General features: G+C 40.9%; 3 protein-coding genes across 12 annotated transcripts; 1 reads left to right on the top strand and 2 right to left on the bottom strand.

Moving 5' to 3' along the window:
- Positions 1-411: 411 nt before the first annotated feature.
- Positions 412-5,854, bottom strand: LOC128305775 (muskelin). Of its 5 annotated transcripts, XM_053043376.1 has the most exons (8): positions 5,544-5,854; positions 4,545-4,757; positions 4,082-4,476; positions 3,781-4,006; positions 3,484-3,717; positions 3,086-3,254; positions 2,171-2,371; positions 412-2,093 (listed from the first exon to the last, which is right to left on the bottom strand). In XM_053043376.1, exons 1-8 carry the CDS (start codon positions 5,624-5,626, stop codon positions 1,068-1,070), a joined length of 2,547 nt encoding a protein of 848 aa, XP_052899336.1. In that variant the 5' UTR covers positions 5,627-5,854; the 3' UTR covers positions 412-1,067. The 5 variants fall into 5 exon arrangements, with proteins under 5 accessions (XP_052899336.1, XP_052899339.1, XP_052899338.1 ...); XM_053043379.1 differs by having other exon boundaries at positions 3,490-4,006; XM_053043378.1 differs by having other exon boundaries at positions 3,086-3,272; positions 3,490-4,006.
- Positions 5,855-5,969: 115 nt separating this feature from the next.
- On the top strand, positions 5,970-6,890 carry LOC128303349 (CDGSH iron-sulfur domain-containing protein 3, mitochondrial). Its single transcript, XM_053040278.1, has 4 exons — positions 5,970-6,135; positions 6,201-6,357; positions 6,448-6,541; positions 6,619-6,890. The coding sequence occupies exons 1-4, from the start codon at positions 6,085-6,087 to the stop codon at positions 6,743-6,745; spliced, it is 429 nt and encodes a 142-aa protein (XP_052896238.1). The 5' UTR covers positions 5,970-6,084; the 3' UTR covers positions 6,746-6,890.
- Positions 6,891-9,862: 2,972 nt separating this feature from the next.
- LOC128301579 (microtubule-associated protein RP/EB family member 1) lies at positions 9,863-25,081 on the bottom strand. Of its 6 annotated transcripts, none has more exons than XM_053038138.1 (6): positions 24,928-25,081; positions 16,479-16,770; positions 14,318-14,564; positions 12,293-12,503; positions 12,142-12,211; positions 9,863-12,060 (listed from the first exon to the last, which is right to left on the bottom strand). In XM_053038138.1, the coding sequence occupies exons 2-6, from the start codon at positions 16,743-16,745 to the stop codon at positions 12,010-12,012; spliced, it is 846 nt and encodes a 281-aa protein (XP_052894098.1). In that variant the 5' UTR covers positions 16,746-16,770; positions 24,928-25,081; the 3' UTR covers positions 9,863-12,009. The 6 variants fall into 6 exon arrangements, with proteins under 6 accessions (XP_052894098.1, XP_052894093.1, XP_052894094.1 ...); XM_053038133.1 differs by having other exon boundaries at positions 12,293-12,512; XM_053038134.1 differs by lacking the exon at positions 24,928-25,081 and adding an exon at positions 24,377-24,479 and having other exon boundaries at positions 12,293-12,512.
- Positions 25,082-25,443: the final 362 nt, after the last annotated feature.

Genomic DNA, 25,443 nt, shown 5'->3' on the forward strand with positions numbered 1-25,443 from the left:
AAACATACAACGGCCTAAGGAACTTCCAGCGGAGGGTGGAAAGTTGGTAGAAATCATTGAAAGCTAGTACATATACACGGGGTAAGCATGCTTTTTATTGCCAGAAACAAAACGCGCAACGAGTTGTACGGCATTTATTCTGGAGATTTCAACTTCAACAAACGAACGCCCTAAAAGCGAACGGCCGATATCATTTAGGAACTGGTAAAGGTAAGGTTCTTTCCACCAGATTTCTGGTTTTGTTCATACTACCCCCAACAGGCACAATCAGACACGGACGGATGGATTGGACAAGAATCTAGAACAGGCCTAACTCACGAAGAACTTATCATTCACTAAATAAGAACCGTTCTGTTCTTACAATTCGTTCCTATAAGGTGAAAGGAAATTCATAAACTCCTTATGCTTTGATATTTCAAGTCAGTTTTATTTTACACAATCAAAAAACGCAGGATACAAACAAACGATAACGTGCGTCATAATAATAGTAATAACTTTCGATTTCGAGCGATTTTACAAAACAAAACAATACCACACTGACGATGAACATCTGCACAAAACCGTCTTCATTCACTTTCGAGAGCCGAGTAAAGTTGTAAAAAGTTGACTAATGGTCGTAAACTGTTACTTTGATAAAAAAAGAGTTGCAAATAAAATTTAAAACGTTTGACTATGTTTTGGGAAAGCTATAAATTTAGCATTGCTGTTCAGTCTAAGCAAAATTTTAACTCTGTTTGGCCATATAACTGAAATTGTAAAGCATTTTTTCAAAAAACATACCGAGACACTACTCATTTCACGCCCGACATGAAGAAGCTGCGTGTTCTGCCCAAGTCGCCCTATTGTTTTACCCGAAGGACCTACTATTATATCACATTATTATGATCGACAGTATTACGATGCAATAATACGGGAGAATGTTAATGGGGCATGCAGACATACTGGCAGTGTCCTCCCGAATCTATCATACACTTTCCTTTGCCAACTGCGGTGCGTTGCTGGTGGTGCGTACTATTCTGCTTACTTAAAGAGCAGCACCATTTGACTGTCACAAATCACGAGAACGACTACAGCAGCACAAAGTCGCTAATGTTTTTCTTGGGCTGGCACAATGCTTCGGGCATCAAATCGACCAGTTTATTAAACAGCAAGCATCGCCGTATCTTCATCTCAAACTGTTGATCTACGGCACGATTGCGTGCCATGCCAACACCACTACCCGTTGAACGGGACGTGGAAGGTGTTGCGCTGGTATTCGTTCCGGACCTTCCACCCTCTACCAGCTCCCGGCCCAGGCTGGTTTTTTGTGTGCTAGCTTCCGGTGGAACTCCTTCAACCTTTTCGCCACCGGTTGCCGGTACCACCGTGCCCGGTGGGGGCTGTGTTTGTGAGTTCGAACAATCGCTACTACTCATCGAGCTAATGCTGGAAGTGTCGGCCTCCTCGACACTTTTGGGCGACTCCACGCGCATCACCTTAGCCAGGTTTTCCTCCTCTTTGTGGCCATCGTCATCGCCCCGTTGCTGTTTGTGCTTGTTGCCACCGCCTACCGGTGCACTCGCACCGGTTGTGCCAACCGCACACGTCAACAGACTGGTCGGTTCCGTTTCCCCGTCCACTGTGTCGGATTTGAACAGCAGTGAGGCGAGCTTGTGAAATTCCTTCAGCTGCACCGGATCGCTGTGGTCAATGATGTCGTACAGTTTCGTTTGCAGGTACAGAATAGCCGAAAGCGGATCATTCTTCGTGATCTCTTCGTACTCTTGCTTTCGCAACAGGTATTTACAGTAGCGCAGTATGTTGCCGCGGTTTGGTTTCTCCAGCCGCAGTACCCAAAAATCATCCAACCGGACGTTCGAGTTCGTGCCCGGGTTGCCTCCGAACAGGAAGTGAACCTGGTTGGTGCTATCGTAGACGATCTGATGTGCATAGCGTGGGCACGGTTCGTGGCAAGTGTTCTGACTCTTCTGGTAACAGTTTTCCCCGTTCGAATGTTCGCTCTTGTACACACAGCACCACTCTTTCTTGGCCAGCGAAAACAGCCAGAACGAATTGATGTTTAAATCACGTCGCTCCTTTTCCTTGCTAAGACTCTAAAATTATACCAAAACAAGGAAACATTAATAGAATTACCTTTTGAAAAAAAAGGGCAATTCAGTGTCCAGTTTACCGTTAAAACGTAAATTTCATCCTTTTCGCAATCGATCGTTGCACGTTGTGTGAAGCCCGACTGAGGAACATTTTTCGTATCCGTATTGTTGTTCTCCGGCGTTATGTTCGACAGCTCATTCGTGTTAACATCGTAGCTGAGAAAGTCTGTCATGTAGTCTTTTCCTCGTTGACCTCCGAAAATGTACAATTTACGATGTTTCTATGCAAAGAAGACAACAACACCTATTAATATCTCCTATAATGTATGCATTAAATAAAAATAGACTTAGATCCTTAAATGATAACTTTTCTAAGTCTTCCTGATTCACGTTCTATCGTGCGACCTTACGCCGACAGAAAGGAAATCGTGAGCTCTTGGTTTACCTTTACCTTGACATTCAACTATCACAGAGTCTATCTTGGCGAATTTTATCTTCACTGTCGAATGCCACTATCTCGGAAAAAGAAAGCTGTTTTATGAAAGATCATACACCATATGGTGTGTGATGTCTGCTGTCCAGTGATCCGCAGCAATACTTCTATTAGAAGCTGTAGGCTTTCTTGAATTGGTAGAAGATAGGATGGATCTCAGATAATCTATATCCGGTGGACACGAATTTGCCTATGAAAATTAGCTAAAAACCGCGCTTATATTTAATGCATGCGCTATGTTAGGCATTTGTCGCATTCTAAATGTTATATTGCTACAGAACATGGTTAACCGCTTCGCAATTTGTTCCCGTGACTTGACTAGTGGCCAAACATATTTATAGCAACCGTTCCACATCGATACAGTCGATTTGAATGAATTATTTGGCAACATTGCTGACAGCGGTTTTCTTACCCAAAGCATATGCCAAAAATTTACTCATTTACTCGCTGCTAATAGAACAAGCACATTTCATCTGGAAAAAAACAAATCCCCTACACTTACGTGATGGAATAGCATGGAATGGGTTACTCTCGAGCGGATGCTCTGGACGTACGGGCTGGATGCAGACGGATGTTCACAGTCAACTAGTATGTGCGTCCAGGTGTTGGTACTGATGTGGTAGGAAAAGAGCCCCGAATACCGGTACTGGCCAGCCGTTTCCTCCTCATTTCTAAACGACAAAGAAACTCTGTAACTTGTACCGTGTTAAAGTACATGCAACGGAATGGGGAAGCAAGCGAAACGGGAAGATAAATTAAAACACAATTAAACGGTGCAACCAAAAAGACAAAATATCGATGCGGTGAGATGGCAAATAAACAAAAAAAAAACAAACAGCTGCCACATGCAACACCACGCTGTGCAATTAAACAAATTGCAAACAATGCGATCGATTGTACACATACCTCGGTTCTAGGATACGGCCCCCGAACACGTAGATCGTCTGCTTGTCCACATCGATACACATCTGATGATCGAACACTAGCTGAGGTCCGCTAACCTGGCTCGTATCGTTACAAATCAGAAACCAGGTCTTCGTGATGGTATTGTACAGGTAGAAATCACTATTAATATTTTCCTCCGTACGCGACGCACTGTCCAGATAGCGACCGAGCATGAAAATTTGAGAATTTCTCGTATCGTACACCATTTTGTGGCAGGCACGCGGTGTCGGTCCGTCCAACAGTTCCGACCGCTCGTGAATCAGCGTCCACCGGTTTGCCTTCACATCGTACGACCAGAGATCGCTCAGATCCTCATTGCCGTCCCATCCACCGTACAGGTAGATCGTGCTGGTCATCGGATCAATGATCAGCTGATGACCACCGCGCCGTCCCGGCCGTGGTTCGTTCTCCGGTGTCAGCTGCAGATTCCACTGGGGTTTGTATTCCTGCCTCTCGAGGTAGTTATCCATTAGGCCGTCTGTTCAAGAAGAAGGGAAGCTCGCTAGATTAGAATTGAATGCTAAACCAATCGTTCTCGTTTCCCAATACTCACTTTCAATAAACTCCATCAGCATCTCTTCAGTCTTCTTAAAATCCCCTCTATTTACAAGCATCTCGTGCAGTTCGGTCATCTTTTCGTCTTCCAGCTTTACGCCCGTCTCCTCCTGCAGGGCACTGAACGAATTTACGTACCCTTGCTGGCGGCAATGCTTCAAAAACAGTCGAACGATCTCCACCTCGCGCAGCATATTATATTTGCGCAGGTTCGAAAGGATAAACATGGAATCTTCGATGCCCAACAGCTCCACGTACCAGATGCAAAAATTGAAACTTGGACCCCATGACAACAGCGGTACGATCTGGATGAACTTGATCGGCAACAGTTCGCCGGAGTTTGTGCGATGCTTTAGGTTGAACGTTTCCGGTACGGAATCGTTACGCAGCCCACTGGATGAAGATAGAAAAGGGGGGCATCGTGTAGCAGAACGATTTGCAACAATTTTGTACATCTTTACCCTTCAAACAGCAACACCATACGTTCCTCCTCGAGCCCGCCGAGTATTTTGAATTTGCGCAGATTGCAGACATGCGTTTTTTCGTACTTTCCAAACTTGATCTTCGTCACGATCGCGGGCCGGTCCAGCTTCAGTATCAAGTACTGCGGTGGCGTGTTGGTATTCGAGGACCAGCGAGACGTTTGATTGGAAGGATTGTCCTCCCTGATATTTCTGCAAATAACAAAACAAGCATGATGAGTGTTGAGGGAAGTTCGAATGGAAAGGAACATGGAATCGAATGGAATGACATGGCGCGCTGTGGAAAGTGAACCAATACCCCATTGTTTGGACAGTGAATGGTGCATCTCGAAAACGGTCAAAGATAGTGCCTGCGTTGTGCTGTTGTGCATCGGGGACAAGCACGCACGCGTAGCGGTACGGTCGACCGGTGGCCGGTATGTTTGGGGCGGTGATTGATAAATAAATATGCATAACAATGAGCGCACCGTTACGAAATTAACCAACCGGCCAACTATGATGATGGGTGGCAAAGAGACAGCTACATTCGTGCTATTTTTGTACCCTTCGCCAATGAACCTGCGCCCGTTCGTTTCAATGCAAATGCACTGCGGTTCACCTTCAATCTTCCACCACCGGCACCAAATCCTTCCACTTCTTCCACTTCTTTCGCTGCCCATAAGCAACACACAACACTCCGCAAGCACAACAAACCCATCCGTGCACCAATACACCTGCTGCTGGGAGGCAGCTTCAGCGTGCCAGCAAAAATTGATGCGCCATCGCCAGAAACACAGCACACGGAAACTTTGGGCCTTCCCAACGAGAATCAAAATTTGCGATAACGCAAGAATGATTTTTTTTGGTCGTGCCCCTCTTTCCCTGCTTGTCATTTCACCCGCCACAGAGCTACCGGCGCCATTCACTGCGCCATGTGGCGGCGCGCTTCCACGGCCACATCAGTCGCTCCAACTTGCGAATGATCATTTTCATACTTACTCCGGCAGATAGGACGACGAATAGCTCGAATATTTGTAGATATCGTAGTCCAGCTTTTTTATGTCCGAGATTGTTCCAGCCATTTCTTTGCCTGCAATGCAATGGTCTTTTCACTTGCCGTGTGTGCGCCTAGTCGGGATTGACCGTAGCCCGCTGGGGGGTTTTGATTTACTGGTGCTGGATGATTCGCCGGCGCTGAATTCGATCGGCCTGGCTGGCAGAGACTGGTTTTACTGCGGCAAAGAACCCACTTGGCGGCACACGCAAATCGTCGAAAAAGGATGGAATTTTTGCCAAACGATACTACACACCTTGCGCTACGCGATTACCACTTCGGGCAAATAACACCACTACCACCGTACGACGTACACGCTTTGACAGATGGAGTTGCAAAGCGTGTGTTTGTGTGCGTGACAGCTGTCGCTGTCATCGGTATACCCAATATTTTCACGCGCATCGGAACCTCAATGTTTTGATCCTGTATCGGGCTGCTGCACAGTTTTTCGCCACATCGCAGACGTGTTCTTTTGATTTGTTCGCCATGAACTTGCTACCGAAAGTTTCTCTAGCCCGTTTGCCGTTCTATGCGGCCGTAAGGAAAGCGAACGAGTTTGGAATTAAGAATTTGTGCTAAACTTTGGCATCGTTTCCTTCCAGAGATCAACGCAAATTTGCGCAACACGCTGCTACAGCACAACCGGCAATGAATTGAAATTTCCCAAGAATGTTATAGAACATCTTAACACAGCACAAGAGCAGCAAACAAACGGCGTAATTTACGATAAGAAACCATTCCGGATGGAGCTTGAAGAAGGTACTCACGCGCTTTCGACATTGACGTTTATTACCTAACCCGAAGCAGTGGAACTTGGCTTCATTAGCTGACATTATCTTTCTGTTCCAGGAAAACGCTACTCTTGGTGTCTATGCGGGCGCTCCAAAGGTCAACCGCTATGCGATGGAACTCATAAGCTAGTGCAGTATAAAATCACGCAGCGGTATAACATGCTATGCGGCAACCAGAGCAGTCTGCAATACATCACTAACTAATATTTTCATGTATTCTTTTTCTCAGACCTATTCGGTTTCAGGTGGAAAAATCGGGCACATATTGGCTGTGCAACTGCAAACATACTAAACACCGACCGTTTTGTGATGGAACGCACAAGTGCGAGGAGGTTCAGCAAACGGCCGGCAAGTGAAATAGATATGGTGGAATGCATTACGCGCGAAGCATTTCGTTTTGGTCATACTCGCAGCTATTGCTGGCATCAAACTTTGTCCGTGAATGGTAGTATGGTTTATATATAGAATAAACATGTTAGGCAACAACATTATTATCAAATATCTTTTCTCTTTACTACTGCTTGCTTGCTACAAATATGGCAAACTTCTTAAGCCAGATCACTTCCTACCACTTCCTAGGACGATCCTCCTTCGACTCCCGCTTTGAATAACCGTGCAGTCAGACGGTGACAATTGTCTCTGAGAAAAAGTCTCCGAGACTGCCGGCATTTTAATTTAAAATAAACAATTGTTTATAAACACAAGTTGCATCCATAAATACAAATAGTTTCAAGATGTGCCGTGAAATTATTATTTATTTATTATTTTTCGATCTCTGAATACCATCCTGCGGAATGATAATGATACCATTGCTGTGAGGATGATGATGGGAATGGCGTCTGGCTAGTTAATAATATAAAAAACTTACTTTACTTCTTCATTCTGTTTTAAATAATAAAAAAAACACTAACCGGCTTGTAAACACACAAATAATTTGAACGCTAAAATGAGCGCAGAAATATCTCGGAGAGACGTAGTTTTTTGCAGAATTGAGCTACTTTAAAAAGTCTCGCAGACAATTGTCACCGTCTGATAGCACGTTTAGAAGATCTGCTATCACGTTCGATGACAACATGCGAGAGCGGATGAGCATATGCACGCTGCAGAGGTATTGATGTTACCTCTTGTTTTGGATCCTCTCTTGGTATCAGGAATCGAAAATCGGTTCGTTTATTTGCAATTTTTCATACAAATTCCGTATCCGTCAGCGGGGAGTTTGAGAGCGATATGAAGGATACTTCCCATTTCAGCTATCTCACTTGCACTAGCGATCGTTCTCACGAGTTTGATAGTATGCGATAATGGTGGTAGTCAATGTATTAGAAGATCGGCTATCACGTTCGATGATAACATGCGAGAGCGGATGAGCGAGCGGAGGATAGCGATAGCGATAGCGAGCGAGAGCGGATAGTAGCGAAATGCGATAGTGGTGGTAGTTAATGTATTAGAAGATCAGCTCTCACGATCGATGATCACATGTGAGAGCGGATGAGCATATGCACGCTGCAGAGTTATTGATGCTACCTCTTGTTTTGGATGCTCTCTTGGTATCAGGAATCGCAAAACGGTTGGTCTAGCGATCGTTCTTTGCGAACTTTTCTAGCGAAGAGTTTGATAATAATAATGCGGTAGGTATGCGGTGGTAGTCGATGTATTACCGTGCAATCAGACGGTGACATTTGTCTCCGAGACTTTTTTGCCTAAGATTTATATGAAATGAGATAAAAATATATAAAATAATATATATATATATAAAATATATAAAAAAACGACATCCCGTTTTCATCGCATATATGAAGTAGCTCAATTTTAGCTGTTCTTCTGCCGGCATTTGTTTATAAACACAAGTTGCATCCATAAATACAAATAATTTCAAGATGTGTCGTGAAATTATTATTTATTCTATTTATTATATTATTTTTCGATCTTTGGATACCATCCTGCGGAATGATAATGATACCATTGGTGTGAGGACAATGATGATGATGATGATGGGAATGACGTCTGGCTAGTTAATATTAATATAAAAACTTACTTTACTTATTCACTCTGTTTTAAATAATAAAAAAAACACAAACCGGCTTGTAAACAAACAACTGTTTTGAAAGCTAAAATAAACACAGATATATCTCGGAGAAACGAAGTTTTTTTTGAAGAAATGAGCTACTTTAAAAAATCCCGAATAAAGTCTCCGAGACAATTCCACCGTCTGATAGCACGGTAACTCTTCGCAAACAGCACATCACTTGTGAACAATTTGTGCCGATTGTGCGAGTTTTGGAAATTTAGCAGCAGAGTTAGTTTATAGCACAAAATCTAATTAAAAAGGAAACAATTTGATCGAAAATATCCTTGGATTTTATATATCCTTGGTTATATAAAACATTTGTTTCTATTTGACTAGCTATATCGGCCCGGTTACATGACTACGCAAGAGAAGTATGCAGTGTACTCAAACTCCTTCTTCTTTATCGGCACGACATTCTCAGGATATTGAAGCCTACCATTTCTGGCTTTTTTTAGACGATTATATGAGATACCAAACGAGCCAAACAACGTCACGCTGAACATGTCAATATAGTCCCCAAAACCCTGCAATAATAGCCAACGTGTGAGAAACTCTTCTATCACCGGCAATGATAACACGCGAGAGCGGTTCAGCTATATGCACGCTGCAGGGACATACATGTTACCTCCTGTTTTGGATGCTCTCTTGGTGTCGAAAATCTGAAAACAGACCGTTTTGTATGGAATTTCGTACCGGCCGACGACGACGGCAAATTTTTATGGAATTTCGGAAACGCATTTTTTTCAACGCCTGGTGGGGATTTAAACGCATGCGCAAGACACGAAAATAATGTGCGTGGAACGATCGACATGGTGAGGATGGAGTTCATAAAACAGAATCTTCGAAAATATCCACGTTTATCAAATAAAACACACCCATTATACTTACATATTGTTTTATCAATAAAAAAATACTTTCGGATGGTGCTTGTTGCGAAACGAAAATCGCGAATTTAAGAGTCGAAACACAATAATTAATTTGCATTGCTGTTAGTATTTTCAGTTGTTTGTTTGTTCATTTTTTTATTACACTCTTGCCTTTACAACAAAGTATGTATGGTTTGTATGGAATTTCGTATCAGCCGGCGGAAAGTTTGAGCGAGATGAAGGATCCGCCCGCAATGATGGTTCAAGGACAATCCGTACGAAAGATGTTTTGCGGATCGATCGATCGACGCGCGACAGGAACCGATTCTTGCACCGGGACTATCATAGGAAAATTGGACAAATGTGGTTGCAGATTATTTCAAGGACCTCAATGCCCTCAACCCCCTCCTTCATCGTTTTTAAAATTAGAGGCCCCAACTGTAATTCCGCCCTGGGCCTCCAAGGGGATTGATCCTCCACTGCCTTATATTTACTTGTCATCATGCGAAAAACAAACAACTCTAAACTCCATTGTCATCCTCATTTGTTTAGCTTCTTTTCTGTATTTTTAAATATAAAACAAAAGAAAGAAAAGAGTAAAGTTTGCATTGGAGAGCATGTTATCAAGTGTTACATTATGTAAAACTGGCACACATGCATATGTGTGCACTATTTCATATTTCAAACTCAAGGATTGTGGAAAAAAGACGGGATTGAAAACACAATACACGATTGTTTAATTGAACAATAACAAAGAAAAAAACAGCAAATGCAATGCCTGACTTCCATCTGTGCCATATAGCGAACACACGCACATAGTGTGTTTTGTATTACCATCTTGTATCTTTAAATGCGTCTATACTGTGACTATTATTGGTCTCTTGCCCATGTCTCAACAATATGTCAGAGATACGGGCACAACGAAAAATCGAACCAGCCGAGATGGCGGCTGCCATACAAAAATAATAAATTATTATTATGCTCGCTCGTTTTATACTGATGATATACAACCGACATTTTGATGAAAAGAAAACAATCGTATTTTTCCATTCAAAAGCTTTCATCAACACTCCCTCGGTACGATCATTCTGAGTATAATAACGTCCCTCCTTCCCATTTGTATAATTTACGTTCCAACGATTACGGGGGTGTGTGTGTTGCTGCACAAATCACATTACTTGTTGGTTTATACTTTGTTCCATTCGTCCGTTCTTGTTGTTTGTTAATTTTATAGTGACTTTGAGCTGGGAAGCTACATTCGCCTCTATACATCCGTACTTTTGCTTTGTTAGCTATGTAACAGGAAAGCCTTTGAGCTATTATACCTATAAAATAGTAATCGTTTTCTACAATTATGATTCACCTTTGCTTGCCTTCTTCGTTTATCTCTTTGTTTTTCGTTAGTTAAACCTGTTTCTTCACCTTACGAAAAGCGACCACACACCATAACGTTCCCGAAGATGCTTCCATAATCTCATATACTGGGATAGTGGCGATACTTTAATGATTGAATCGAAAAAAATACAGGCACGCACATGCGAATTGTTTGCCACATCATACCCACCTACACAAAACGGTTGCAAATAAAGTGTCATAACAGTGCAGCATTACCATTTATATTTCAACTCAAAACTGATGACAAAAGAGTGCGGCGGGAGCGCGTTAATGTATAAAAATAGTATTCGAATTAGTTTGCAGCACCACTTACTACAATTTATTGGCAAATTTATGGGGATTGCCACCAATGTTGCTGCTAATGTTCATTGTCTTCCAAATATTAATCTTACTTCTTTACATGATACTGCCGCGGAGCCCATGTATATTATATATGCCGTTCAATCGTGCATTAAAGTCCTCAGCAAAACATCGTTCTTCCATCTCATTTAGTTTTAATAATTAAAGATTATATTTTTAGGGATTCTTTTACGTCAATTAGAGTTAGTCACGTTTGAAATGGGGAAATAATTTGTTTTACGAAGAGCGCGCTAAATTGATGGGTTGTTTCACGTTTCAAAGTTACATGGTACACAAAAGAGAGGGGGAGATACACAAGTTTCACAAGTTTGGCCAACGAAGGAAAATCGACAGGAAGTAATATGCGTGTGACTCAGAGTGAGCAACTTTCAATGTCTTTTATATCTCATCAATCCCCGATTTCAACCATCCGTTCTGCTTTTTATACACTCGTTGTAATCTTGTTTCTACGTTCGCGTGCAACAATCGCTGAGCTAAATATCCCGATCTTGAAACGCATACTTACGCTTTCAGCGCGATTAAATATCTATTGCTTCCAACAAAACGCGCACGAGTGTGTGGATGTGTGAAGTAGATTAAATGTGTTTTTTTTAATAATTTACCGTTACCAACTTATTTCACGTAAAGTGCGCAGAAATCATGTTTCTCTAAACACAACATCGTAATTACGCGCGGCGGCTTCTCTCCTTGCCATCCTTCGTATTCCTTTGGGATGCCCCGCACAGCACTGCATCTGTATGCTATTTTCATTCGTTCGTTCTTATTTCTCTACGATCATCTCTGTTCCGTCTCTACGCTTTGCTTCCGATATAGATTGATCACTAAAGCGCGCAAATAAATTACACAGCGAAAGCAATCATCTTTTCCTCCCCGACAAGAGCCATGTGATTCGACAAAGCGGCCACGATGCGATGCGCGCCCTGGGCTTAGTTTAGTATTCCTCTTCTTCAGGCGGTATTTCATCCGGTGGCGCAAAACCATCCTAAACCAAAAAAGAGACACAAGTGTTAGAAAACCATTAGACCAAAAATTAGCTTAGAAAATGTTTTAAATGCCAAAATACCTCCGTCGCGTAAAGGATCTCTAGAATTTTCTGGACGAAAGGACTCTGGCTTTGTTCATCATCTTGACAGCTGGAAAGAGAGTAAACAAAATTTACAAAAATCACATTCACTTCCATCTATGATGGGAACCAGCAGGTGGTAAAGACTTACAGAATTTCGATATCCCTCAATTTGCTGAAATAGAAATCGCGCTCCTTTTCCAGACCTTCAAAGTTTAGTCTCATATCGTTCATTTGTGCGGTAAGCTCCTCGATCTGCTGATTCGTCACACTGTTCTGGGAGGACGATTTGCTCGTATTTACATTGACGGCACCTCCGATCCGGCTCGGCGGACTCTGCACCATCTGTCGGGTGGGTGCAACTTTGGACACTGGACAACGTTAGATATGTTTACGTGTGTTGGTCAAAGGAAACGCGATCATGGGTAGCGCATTACATGATGGGTCACCCCGATACACGGATTACAGGGAGAATTATGGTGGATTTTGTCAGTAGTGCATTATGCGATAACATGCAGGATATTCCGTCCAATGTATACCATATTGTTATAAGGACATGTAACAGGATTAACGTCAACCGGTTGAGGGACATTTCACATTAAAATCATAAAACGAGGACATACGGGGGCATTGTGAGTGTGTAATACATGTGTGAAGTGGATGTCAATTAGTCGTCAGTGAATTCGGTGGGAAGAGTCGAGCATTAGACAACGTTTGAAAGATAAGAAGCAGAAATAAAAGGAAAAAGAAAAAAATACAATCAATATATTGCACTACTATTAAAAAAGGTGATGAAAAGTGTGTGTTTGTGTGTCCATAGCTTTCAGAAAACTACTCTACTCCAATATGCACAGTGATACAGGAAGAAAAAAATATTAAACAAATATAATACTGCCACGTGAAGTTACAACAAAATCGTTCTCCAGTGTTACACATTGTGTACTTCACGCTTTGCTTGATGTATAATAAATATATCACGGGAAAGAAAGAGGATTCTGTTTAAAGTTTACTTTATATACTTTTTTTATAATTATAAGACTGCCTAAAGAATTGAAACATATAGTATGCTGCAAAATACAATGCATAAATATTTATATGTTTAGTTCAGTAAAGAGTTTTGCGATTAAAGATTTAGTGCCTCCCAAAACCATTATTATTTACGTTTTGTGTGTTAAGTTACAACGAAAAATTATGTACAGATGTGATTTTATAAAAACAAAAACGAAATTCTATTTCATGTGCACGAAATCACTTAATATTCTAATATTAAGAATAACTAACGCTATTTACATCATTATTTTACAATTTACAAGATTTTTAAATGTATGTACATTTTCAGCTTCTAATTGAAGCTAAATAATACAAAGAAAAGCTCGATTGCATAACAAAAATTATTAGGACACAATACATTCCTCTTATTATCCTATCATGCTTTTCCATAGTTTAGCATTACAATTATCATGGGCAAAATGTTTCAAAAGCTCAACGTATAAAATTCGACATGCACATAGAGACTTTCAGTTTCGGTTTCAAAGATATAATTTTTAACATGTCTTTTTTGTATTCATGCACTATAAATCGATATATCATAAAGTTTTCAAACCAATTCTAGGCAGAATTCGTTATGATTTCACATAAGAAAAAATTGCACTTTATGCATTATTTACTGGCAAATTCATTTAGCAAATGCAACCTTTTTTCTGTAATACAACAGTAAATTCGTTCTATTTTCAACATTACTAGTCCAGTATTGAAAAGTAGTATTTGTACTCAATTGCGATCATGAATGTTGATGCTTACTTAATGCTGTCTACTGCCAAAGCCAAGGAAAAACAAGTTACTTTATATTAGTTTAGTCCAACATTGATGGGATGGTAAAAGCAATTAGCACCACAGGACATTTAATAAAATTGCACATCGTACAGGCGCGCCACCATATAAGCTCGCATGTGAGGGTAGACAGTGAGGTCCAGTGTGACAGAGTTACGACTTGTGAGCATTGCATTAGGCACCAACAAATTACTGACAGTATACGGGGGTTGCATATTATTAGTATTATTGCTAGCGGATTGAAATGGAGAGTGAGTATAATTAAACGGAATTGGACGATGCTTGAGAGCGTAAGTTGAAGTATATGTGTGTAAGAAGTAGTAGTAGTAGATGGAAGGCAACGTACTCGGTTTGATTCTATCACGTGGTGCGGTAGTGCCGATTGCCATTTTACGTGGCGGAGCAACGGCCGAAACGCCGTTACCTTTCGGTGCACCCGCACCGGAACCCAAACCCATCGGTAGGTTATCGCGCGCTAGTAAAGCATCATACTCTCTACCGTCATAGTTTGCGTCGAAGAATTTTTTGAACCATTGCAAAAATTCAAAGTTATCTTGGAAGCGACCCTTAATTAGTTTATCGATTGGAATTATCTAAAAATGAAAAAAAGAAAAGAAATTATATTAGAGCATGATGAAATTACGATAAATTGATTAACCTGCCACCACTTAAAAGAAGTAAAACAATGCATAACGGATGTTGAAATTAAACAAAACTATAAAGCAATCAAATCGAGGGAAACCAACAAAACACAATTCCTGTGCAACAAATGACTTCACATCACCCGGCCTTAAGGCATATACAGCAGACCCAATGTGCAGGCACGCCCCGAATTTCTGAAATGTCTTATGCTGAAAACGCCATATATGGTACACATCAGTGCCTGATTGAATAAGCTCGTAATCCCCTGCCTAAAACGCTCGAACAAATCATATCATAATTTTCACACATAAACCACTCATACCTGTAGCGAAGATATTTGGATTTGTTTCGCCGTTTTTGTAAATGTACATTCAATCAAAGCATTTGATAATTATTAATCCTAATATGTATCATCTCCTCTTTCCCTCGCGTGAATTGTGTGCAAACTGTACTGAAATAATCGCTAACCACTGGTCAGCAAACCATTTGTTGAACGAACATAACTATTATACAACATTCCCGTCAAATTTGTATTGGTTGAATCTAATTCAGACGAATGATACAGAATCTCTGTTATGAAGATTCATAAATCTTTGAAACCTAAAGCATATTTCCGAAGATTCATGAAGCTTTTAAGAGTCAACTCATAGTTCAAATGACTGGAGATTCGCCTGAACGACTCTTTTCAAAGAATCATTAATTTAATTTGTCTATATGATTCCACGTGTGTTCATCAAATTGCTAATATTCGTTCAATCTAAGGCAATGCTAACAGTTTTTTATGCAATAACTATTTGTTTGCACCGTAGAGTCCTGCTTCTTTATCGATACAAACGTGTACACTGGTCAGTCAGTAAGGAACGCAACGCAATGAGTCAGTAACATAGAAATGAACTGACCACAACTAATGATCGAAAACGAATGAACAACATTTTGGAGCAGAGAAAGTTTTTGTTTGATGAGAATTTAGGACAAACAAGGAGGAATGGGGATGGATTTGTTTTCGTTTTTTGCTTTTTGGTCCACTGGTAGGATTTTCAGTTTAAAAAAAATCATGTTTGTGCTGATATATGCTACTGTACCGATCGACCCGCGATTCGCGGAAGCTGTTGGCCGGCTGTGAATTCGAGTGGTCGGCAGTTCACCAACACCGAGCTCGTTCTGTATCGCTCCCTGGCCAAGCATGATGCCGCCGCGCGCCTCCAGCGCGTCGTAATCTCGGCCGTCGTAGTTTGCATCGAAGAATTTTTTGAACCACTGTAAAAACTCGAAATTATCCTGAAAACGACCCTTGATCAGCTTGTCCACCGGGATGACCTAGTTTGCAACGGGAAGGAGGAAATGAGGGAATGGAATGGAATAGATGAGAGTATGAGAGATACACACACTGGTTCCCGAAAGATTTGTTCTGTCGCATCATTGTTGTTCGATTGTCTTCGACCGTTTTTAGTCATACTAAAATCGGCCAAACTAAGTACCACCACGCTTATCAATTTTTCAACACCCAACGCGCACTAGCTGCTGCTTTAGTCTGCGTGCAACATGATTTTGTTGATGCATTCAATGGCACCGTACCCAATTGTTCAACCTAATTATTGAATGCACACATTTCTTGTGATACATTAATCGCAAACATACGATGGTCACGTACTAGAACAAAAAAAGAATGCGTCACAACATTGGTGCGCAAAACTTAAACAATCTCGATTTTTCATCGTCGGACACATACGACATTCCACCCTGAGCTGTAAACAATTAATAATTTTTCCTTAACAAAATAAACAATATCTTATCTTCGATCCCCAGGTTTTACTAACTAACACAAAATGCTTTTTTGTGATTAAAATGACACCAAACGCTCATACCTTATCGACATTCATCTTCTTGAAAGCAGCCTGCAGGATTTTGAAATTTTGGATGTATTCGTGCTCGAGATTAGTGCGAAATTTCACACGCTTCATTGGTACGGAACCGGGAAATAGCATATCCATGTACTGGCAATAGGCGGCTCCCGTGCACAGCTCCTCGATCTTGGTGAACTGCGATCGCAGACAATCGTTTACCCACGACAGCATATCATGCCGCGAGAGGTTGTCTGTCGTAACGTTGGTCGAGTATACGTTGACGGCCATGTTTAATCAATTGTTGTGTACGGTTCTAAAATGAAACAGAAAGGTGGTAAAAAACATTAAGATTAGTATGGTACAATTTCATTTCGCTGATGATCCTCGGTAATAGGTAATAATGAGCACCCATGATCATCATCATGAATCATGCAAATATTTTATTTAACTGAAAGACTAACTAAAAGCTAATTTTTATAAAGAAAGCGAGAACAAAAAGATGTTTGATTCATTTCATTCTAATCACGAATAGAAATACTAAACAAAAATAGTTTGTTTTCCTCTGATATCAATCCTTAAACTGCAAGGTACGAAATTAGACGATCCTCACCGAGCACTGATGGAACCAAGAATTCATGTGCCGGCCGGCCGTAGAACTAGCATTTATTTTATCTCGTGCCTCGGCTTAGTCGAGCAAGGGGTAGAGCGTTTGGAAGCATGTTCTACATTTGCTCTTGACATTTTTAGTGCGACGCAATGCGATCTAAAGGAATGCAAAAATAAAGAACCTGCTGCACACACCTCTATCGTTCTGCGTGTGTTGAAACCGCATGCTATTGGCGCGTCTACCCATGCACAACGAGACATGAATTTAGAGCACAATACTTCCGCCGTGTACTCTCAATAAAGCTGAGAAAACTCTTCGAGCACAGAGACAAACAGAAAAACGATGTTTTTATACTTTTATACTTTATACTATATAATGAAATTATCTACTTTCATAGAATAGTTATTCAATCGTTTTGTTTTACAATAAACATTTGGAAACTGGTTCATCGGTTGGGTCCTTATTCTCGATCTCAGGTTAACCTGTTTACTTTTTTAAGCCATTCGGTTGTGAGCCGCCACATTTTTACGAAAATTCTAAAGGCGGATATGAAGCATCCGCAAACGTCAATTCCATCAATCCGGCCGCGTTTATCGACCAGTTTCGGTGCAAACGAACATCTTCACACGTACCCGCCCGCTTGTCCAAAACAAATTTCGTTCTTTACACCGTGCTAATCCGGTTTGCTTCAAAAGCAGAGGGTTTGAGTGAGTGGTAGCGAAAGCAAAGATCTTTACACACTCGTCCACACTCGTTGACGGTGTGACGCGGCCGGTGTGGCGAGTGTGTCGGAAAAGGAATAAGTTATTTGAAATAAATATTTACGACTGCGGAGGCTGACTGATCCTATTGGCATTCACTAGCCTTTCGCTTTTTTTTTTCTTCATCTACCTTTCCGGACCTCTAAAGCCGGTGCCTTGGAGCGGGTGTGATACTATTTAACCAATTGCTGTGCCGATCTGTGCACACTTTGCTTTCACCTGCCAGCGGTATGGACATGTCAGGTTGTTGATCGAACAATGAGTTTCAAGTGTTTTTTTTTTTTGTATTTGATTTCCTCCGACCTAGTCTTAGACAACATATAACAACAAATATTATCGAAGCAGATGAATCGTATCGTTTCACCGTTGACGAAATGTTTGACATTTCCATTCAACCCGGCTGCAGATCACTCGACAGTAATGGCAGATAAGATCGTAAATAAACGAAATTAGCCCCACTTGAAGGAGTCCCATGCAAATCATTTCTTAGCTATTAGTCAGTATCATCATACATCAACTCAAACTGAGCACCAAACTTCACAACCTACGGAACACGATCAACGGTTTGCTTTCATGCCTTTTGCCTTTTGTTTCTTGCATACGTACACAAGCAGGACACTCCTATTTCTACAAGTAAGCGATCCTTTCATTTTACGATTTAATTCATTCACGATTCAAGTAAACATTTCCTGGACGATTGCATATCTCATGTAATTGTTTGAAACTTTCTACATTCCAAAGATAAATACTAAGGTATGGCCATCATGATCAATATCGACTTCAAGTTAACCTTGTAAGTAACTTCACAAATCGTAATATTTATACGCATATATTACTATGCGTGAATGAAATTCATCAAAGATATTCTAATGCGTCTCTTATTGAACTTTCTCGAATATCTAGAACTCAGGAATATCTGGTAGTATGGAAATGAAAGAGTTACAGCTCAGAGACTAAACGTTCAAAGATATTATTCCATAATCGCATTCGTATTAGTTAAATTACTCTAAAACCTACAAATCGATTGACTTTTAACGTTCAACAGGTGACTCAATTGACTAGTAAAGCCTGTGTAAACGCCTAGTTTGTATGTATGTGTCCTTAAAAACGTTAAAACACTCTTTAATGTGCATAATTTTTCGTAAAACTATTAGAAATGCAATATTTCTAATAGGAATTCTTTCCAAAAATCGCGAAAAAAGATAAATTATATGAGCTACTGAGAAGCACACCCTCCCATTATAGTAGCAGCACCAATCGATGAGTGTCGATCGACGAGTTAAGCGCCGATGTGCCGAAGGAAAACGTCATATCATCGCGGTTTTGCCATATTTAGCATGCATTCGAACAGGTATGACAGCGGCGTATGCAATCAACCAAATGTTCCATGACATTAATTTACGTACGATACGATACGTATGTTGTTTCTATAGCAACGAGAGACACTCCCACCTTTAAATGATATAAAAGAACCGCTCCCATATGCGAAACGCTTGTTGTAATCATCTCGCCCAGCAAGCCCAAAATGATTTTGTAAACGTATTAAAGCTTGTGCAATGATAAAGAGTTTGGATTTCACTTGTTTTAAATAAAACAGACGCTTGGTACGGAATAAAAGCATTATGAGATCAACATAAAGCATATGCACCCAATACAGACATTTCCATATTGATGCAATTTACTGCAACTGGTAGGAGGTAACACTCCTCATACACAGTCAGTCAACCCTTCCTTATTTCGTCAGGCACATCAGGTTAGTGCTTTACGCCAAGCCCAACAGGAAATGGTACCGGTTTCTCTATTGAGTCATATGATTGCTACATTCGGATGCATCCACCCAAATGCATCCCACACACGCAATGGAGCAGCAGTTTTGCGTTTTGTTTAACCATTTTACAATAAAAAATCACAACAGAAAAAAAAACCGGTATACAAATCAATCTCAAAAGGTCTACCAAAATTCGCCAAATTAGAAATGATTCCATACTGCAACGCGCAACAATGCCCGGTAACACAACGATAATTGGGTGGCAAATACAGTTTTGTTACATCAACCTGTTTTAACCGCCTGCTCAATTTTTGTTGCGCCTTTTTAAACGAATCCACCCGTAAACGGATTGTTCCGGTTGACCTACTCTAAATATGCCAGGTAAGCCAGTAAAGGTTTCCGCCACAGATTGGAGTGCCAGAGAGGTAAAGCATCGCTGCAAAAAGTAAAATTGCAAACAATTATAAATGTTTTTTTTTTTACTTCAGGTGTATTATACAACTATGTGTATGCACTTTACACACGGAAAGTTTAAAACGTGATACATCCAACAATCACCCCTACATATGGTTTTGTATGGTTTACAAACAAATAAAAACTCATGTACACAAAGAAAACAATTTCCAACACAGAGCAAAAAATTAAACTTTCCACCTATAAAAACGGTACAGCGGGTTTTCTTCTCCGGTCAGTGTGCTGCCGAATGTGATTGATTCAATGTTATTAAATTTTATTTATAGTTTTTTTTTGCTTTTCAGCGTTACTTCTTATCGTAATATGATTTCCACTTCGTGCACGTCTCGCACTAGCGGACTCCTTACAAAATCAAGTTTTCCCCTTCGCTAAAGTTCAAGTCAAAAGACAGGGTTATCTCACACGGCCGGGTAAAATACAACACTTAATAATATTTTCTCTTATTCAATTGTATATCATTTTCAATTAGCGTTGAGGTGAGGTGTGCAGGGAAGAAAGGATTCATTTCCCTTAGTTGCCGGTCCGGCGGTAGCTCAGCACCAGCAGTTCCTTCAGAGCAAGTAAGGAAAATTCAGGAAGCTGAATTCACTAGGATTACCTCGCATAAATGAAGATTGATAAAACATTCATGTCTTGAAGTTTAAAGTTTCCGGTTAAAAACCCTATGTAACCATGTTTCACACATTAATCCGTGATTGTTTCGACGGAAGCAAATATATGCACAAATAACAATACGTGCCGAATACACGTGTACGCCATAATGAAGTGAAACCTCTACATGAAACCGACAAATTTTCACCAACATACATCATCATCATCATCGACCATACGCGGTGTGTTCCTCTGTCTGTCGACTACACTGGCTCGCGAAAGTGTACATGGTTACACTCCAACATCGATTGCCAAAATAGCGGCATTCGCATCCCGTTCTTTTGCCAGTGTGCGCTGGTGCTGGTGCTGCTGTTGCTGTTGCTGCGGTTGCGGCCACCGCACTAACGGTGTATACGAGGGGAGATTGTCTATCATCCAAAGTCGAAACCAAATGCGGCACCAAGGGGCCGCCGTACCATATGGAGGCCGGGCATCTTCCGGGGAACGGGAAGAGTTAGACCGACAACGAGGCGTCTGGGATCCTGGCTTTTCTGGTCTAAATTTAAACCGAAATCATTACTGCACCAGGAAAGTCGCTGTGCACTGCGCCGCTTTCGTTCATTCCGATCTGGAGAAGCAGATATCCCGTACTGTTTTGGATAATTAGGGAAACCTGGTTTGTAGCGTACCGTTCTTCTTCAAACGTGACTTGTAGAATCTGGCTGGGAGTCTTTTTTTCGTGGGTTGTAAGAAATCAATCGAGGAACAATCGCGTTAGGGTAGTAGGAATTCAAAACCCAAATTCCCAATCGTCAGGCATATGAGGGATTTTGGGAACTCACAATAAGCACAAACTGTACTTATCCAACAAATTATGCGGACATGGTAGACGTACATTCTGGTTGTTCATCAACATTTCATATAAGTGCGACCCCCACCGCAATGTGGGTTCCCCTATTCTGGACAGTGCTTCCGCTTCGTTGGGGTTGCTTCCTAAATAGTAATACGGTCAGTGACAACACAATAGAATTAATTAGCCAAATTATCACTAAACAATTGACCACAAGTAAAAGGTACTGTACTGTGCGGGACGTCTGTTTAAGTACATCATACACTTGAGTTAAGACCTGGTTCATCCGCAAATAGTAATGTTAAAGTAGAATTAGTGGACAAGTCGTTTTGACGCCTTTAAATCACATTATTTTTCTAGTTTAAACAGTATTATCATAGTTGAAAACCGAAGTTCACACATAATAAACAAGTACAGTATAATCTGTCTAAACAAACAAATAAGCATAATCTAACTGTTATTGCAAAATATCCATCAATAAAAAGAACTCGTAAAATGGCATTTAAAGGCGTTAAAGAAGTGTCGACGAATAATCAAACTTATCTGCACTCTCTCAAACAGAAATCATTTCAATCATAAGATGGAAATGAGAGAGAAAAAAGCGTAAAATTGCTCGGTGAAGATCGAACACTCAAATCGATGGGAGCAATCTGATTAATTCCAGCTTTAGATTTCAAACGGTATTTTTTTTCAACGCAATCATTCCACTTCGAAACGAAATGAGCTTAAATAGATTTGTTTTACAGCCCTTCGCTCTCCTACCTTAGATCATATCGTGTGGAAAACATATTCGTGTTTTTGCGTGTTGATGGAAGTAGTGCATATGCACACACAGAAGAGGTTTATTTTCTGTACGCGGACCAAAACTTCCAATGCTTCCGAAATCAATTTCGATGATAGTTGTTGATTTGTAACCTTGGCATGCGTTTCGAAAGCGTTACCGTGAGGGAATTGAGATTAGAATGCGGATGTTGATTGAGCTTTCCAATAGGATTGGTTTATAAACGTCGATAATGTTATTTCAAGTACACCAAGCGTTTGAAATATTTGTAATACAGATTTTCTTGGTACCCGATAAAAAGAGTGCATCTGTAAACATTGCTAGGTGGAGAAGTTAGTCATGCCATGAGTGTGTTATCGCTGCATCCTACACGCTTCTACTATAAATAGTATTACGGTGAATGGACGATAGTGATAAATTAGTAGGACAAAGCCGCAAATGGAATCGGTCAGACAAAGTATGATTCAATGCAGCTCGCAAATCATTTTACCAAGAACAACCCGTAAAAGTGGAAGGACAATGAAGGAGCCACTGCAAAGGAGAGCTCTACGAGTTGTACGACGAACATAGCGAGTCAAACTCGAGCACAGGCTATGGTAATAGTCATACAATAAGAATGACACCGGACAGCCCAGCCAGAAAAGTCCATTTCTAGTCCAATATCCCTATGGAGTGATGATGTAAATGCGTCCACCAGAAAGGCCGGAGATATGGCGTTGGCAAAAGACGGCACTCGACCGTGTGTGGTTTAGAGAGGCTCCTGCGGCAAGCCAAGACCGCATTGAAAGTAGTTGTAGTATTAATGCGGTGCCGGTTCCGGCAAAAATCCGGTCCGGAATATTATACTCGTGTACGAAGAGCTGTGACTACCCGGTTAACGTGGTAAAAATAAATCTAGTAACCCATTCTCGGACATGCCTAACTTAGCCAGTTCGACAGACATAACCTACAACAAAAAGAAGAACGTTCATATAATTATCTATTAACATCTGGAATTCACTTTAATATAGTTTAGACCAGAAGGAAAACTGACAAATTCTATATACAGACCCCACAGAATGGAAATAAACGTTTCAATCGTCCGAAACAAATATCGGCCTGGCTGGTACGTACATATGTGAGTATCTGTCACAGTCCCCGCACACACACACACACACACACACAGTTTAACCGCCGTAGTAGCATGCTGCTACAACACCTCACCACACTACTACCCACATAGCCGTGCATGCGGAATATGCATTCAACGCTTGCTATGGTTGTGTGTTGCCATCTTACGCCCCAATCCGACAAAATGCCGATGATGAATCATACCAGAATTTGTTCACACTTTCCCGGCCGCACAACCGACAACTCGCCAACAGGGAAAACGCACAACTGACATTTTTATACAAAAAAATCACTGCATACTCATTTCCAACCTAGAAAGATGAACGCCCCTATGTGTGTTGTTATTAAAATGACAAAATGAACCAGACGAACCACATAGGAATGTGAAAAAGATTCTCTTTCCTGCGGATAGTTTTAATGCCACATGTTTTTGGATTTGTCAAATAGCACGACACAAGCGCAGCCAAACTTTGCCTGTTTAGATTTAACTAAAATAAGGCTGTCCTAATATCACACAGGGATGAAAACGTTAAACCTGCTTTGATTATTAGTAGAAAGTAGCTGTGATACAGCACTGGAACTTTCTCTCTCTTCCGCTATGTTTCTTTCTACTTTTATGTTATCCTAACCAATAACTAAGCGAGTGTAGTTCCGGGGCAAGGCTTGACGTACGCAATTTACAGATGAAAAAGTTTACCGCACGCAGGTTTTTCCCGTAATATTTTGGCAATGCTTGTTGATGGTGCAAAGTGAGCAAATAATTCTTCAATCAGCGTTACGTTTCACTTCCGCTAAAGTAACACTAAGTTCACTAAGTCTTTGCACTTTAGTCGTAAATACTACACATGTTTAATAGATATTTTGCGAACGTTGCAGTTCATTGAAAGGAACCCACATTTTGTTCGCCTTCTGGTCGACCACACTTTTCACAACGCAACGTTTCTACAAAACTCTTCACTCTTCGGGCGCAGAAGTACCTTTGCTTTTCGCCTCTTCTGCTGCTTTCTTTCGACTCGCTTCTTCTCACACCAATCACTCACACAAGGCACACACACACACACACGCACGCTCCACTGTTCCTATACACGCGTGGCGCTTACTCACACGCAGCTGCACACCCTGCCAATGAACAAACCGAGGCTGGAAACGCACGCAACAAAAAGAATCAGACCGCATTAGCTGCTATAGCTTCTCAACCCACACAATACACAATCATATATAGCGCAAAAATAGTGACAATTCAGCACACCTTTTCTACAAATGGTTAAGATTTAACCTATAGAGATGCTATCTGTTTGTTCGCCTATGCACGATTCCTATACGATATGTGCATCGGGGTAGAATGTAGCCTCTCTAACTGCTTCCATCAGGCTCTGGAATGCACTGGTCAAATAGGAGCGCCATGTTCAACTAAAAAACATTTATTTCATAGCATGCGTAGCCTGGTAGCCGCAGACGATATGTGCGCCAAGCGACGCATACCGTAGGACTTAAATGGGGAAGGAATGTAAAAGGAAATGGAACTAACCCAACAAACAGCTCTTCACCCGGCAACTTGAAGATGCAGCTAAACACTTTTTCACTCAGTTAACTTGCTCGTACACCGTGCGAAAACTGTGACGACTTGTGCAGGCCAAGGCGTGCTTAGGAAAACTGAACCCGTACGATACAGTTGCTCGGAAAACTGTCTTCGTCACACTGTGTCACGCGCTGAAGCACCATTTGACAGCGAGCGTTTTCACAGAACGCTTCAGCACACAGGTATCTCACAGTGGGCATGCAAATAATCGTTAAATCAGGAATTGTTTGAATTCATAATAAGAAATTCTGATTTTTCATTATAAAATTTAACACAAAACATAAAATACTTAGATGATTCGAATAATAAAGTAAGATAATGGTATGTAATTTGTTTTCAGTTGTTTGACGACAAGGCAATCCTTCCTAAATGGGGATTGCCGGAGTTACAATTTTACAGAACCTTAAAATAAATCAGTTAATTTAAACGAATTAAATCAAATTGCTCACAATATAGTCATCATTA

Source organism: Anopheles moucheti, chromosome 3, assembly GCF_943734755.1.
Source record: "Anopheles moucheti chromosome 3, idAnoMoucSN_F20_07, whole genome shotgun sequence".
Lineage (NCBI taxonomy): Eukaryota > Metazoa > Arthropoda > Insecta > Diptera > Culicidae > Anopheles > Anopheles moucheti.

Coding starts and splice junctions, on each gene's coding strand:
- LOC128303349 (XM_053040278.1), top strand. CDS start 6,085: ATGAACTTGCTACCGAAAGTTTCTCTAGCCCGTTTGCCGTTCTATGCG. Junction 6,136..6,200: donor GTTTGCCGTTCTATGCGGCC/GTAAGGAAAGCG, acceptor GTTTCCTTCCAG/AGATCAACGCAAATTTGCGC. Junction 6,542..6,618: donor CAGTATAAAATCACGCAGCG/GTATAACATGCT, acceptor TCTTTTTCTCAG/ACCTATTCGGTTTCAGGTGG.
- LOC128305775 (XM_053043377.1), bottom strand. CDS start 5,626: ATGGCTGGAACAATCTCGGACATAAAAAAGCTGGACTACGATATCTAC. Junction 4,477..4,544: donor ATGGTGTTGCTGTTTGAAGG/GTAAAGATGTAC, acceptor ATCTTCATCCAG/TGGGCTGCGTAACGATTCCG. Junction 2,372..3,085: donor ATTCCATGCTATTCCATCAC/GTAAGTGTAGGG, acceptor TTCTTTGCATAG/AAACATCGTAAATTGTACAT.
- LOC128301579 (XM_053038133.1), bottom strand. CDS start 16,745: ATGGCCGTCAACGTATACTCGACCAACGTTACGACAGACAACCTCTCG. Junction 14,565..16,478: donor AGAAGATGAATGTCGATAAG/GTATGAGCGTTT, acceptor TTTCATTTTTAG/ATAATTCCAATCGATAAACT. Junction 12,212..12,292: donor TTGAGGGATATCGAAATTCT/GTAAGTCTTTAC, acceptor CTCTCTTTCCAG/CTGTCAAGATGATGAACAAA.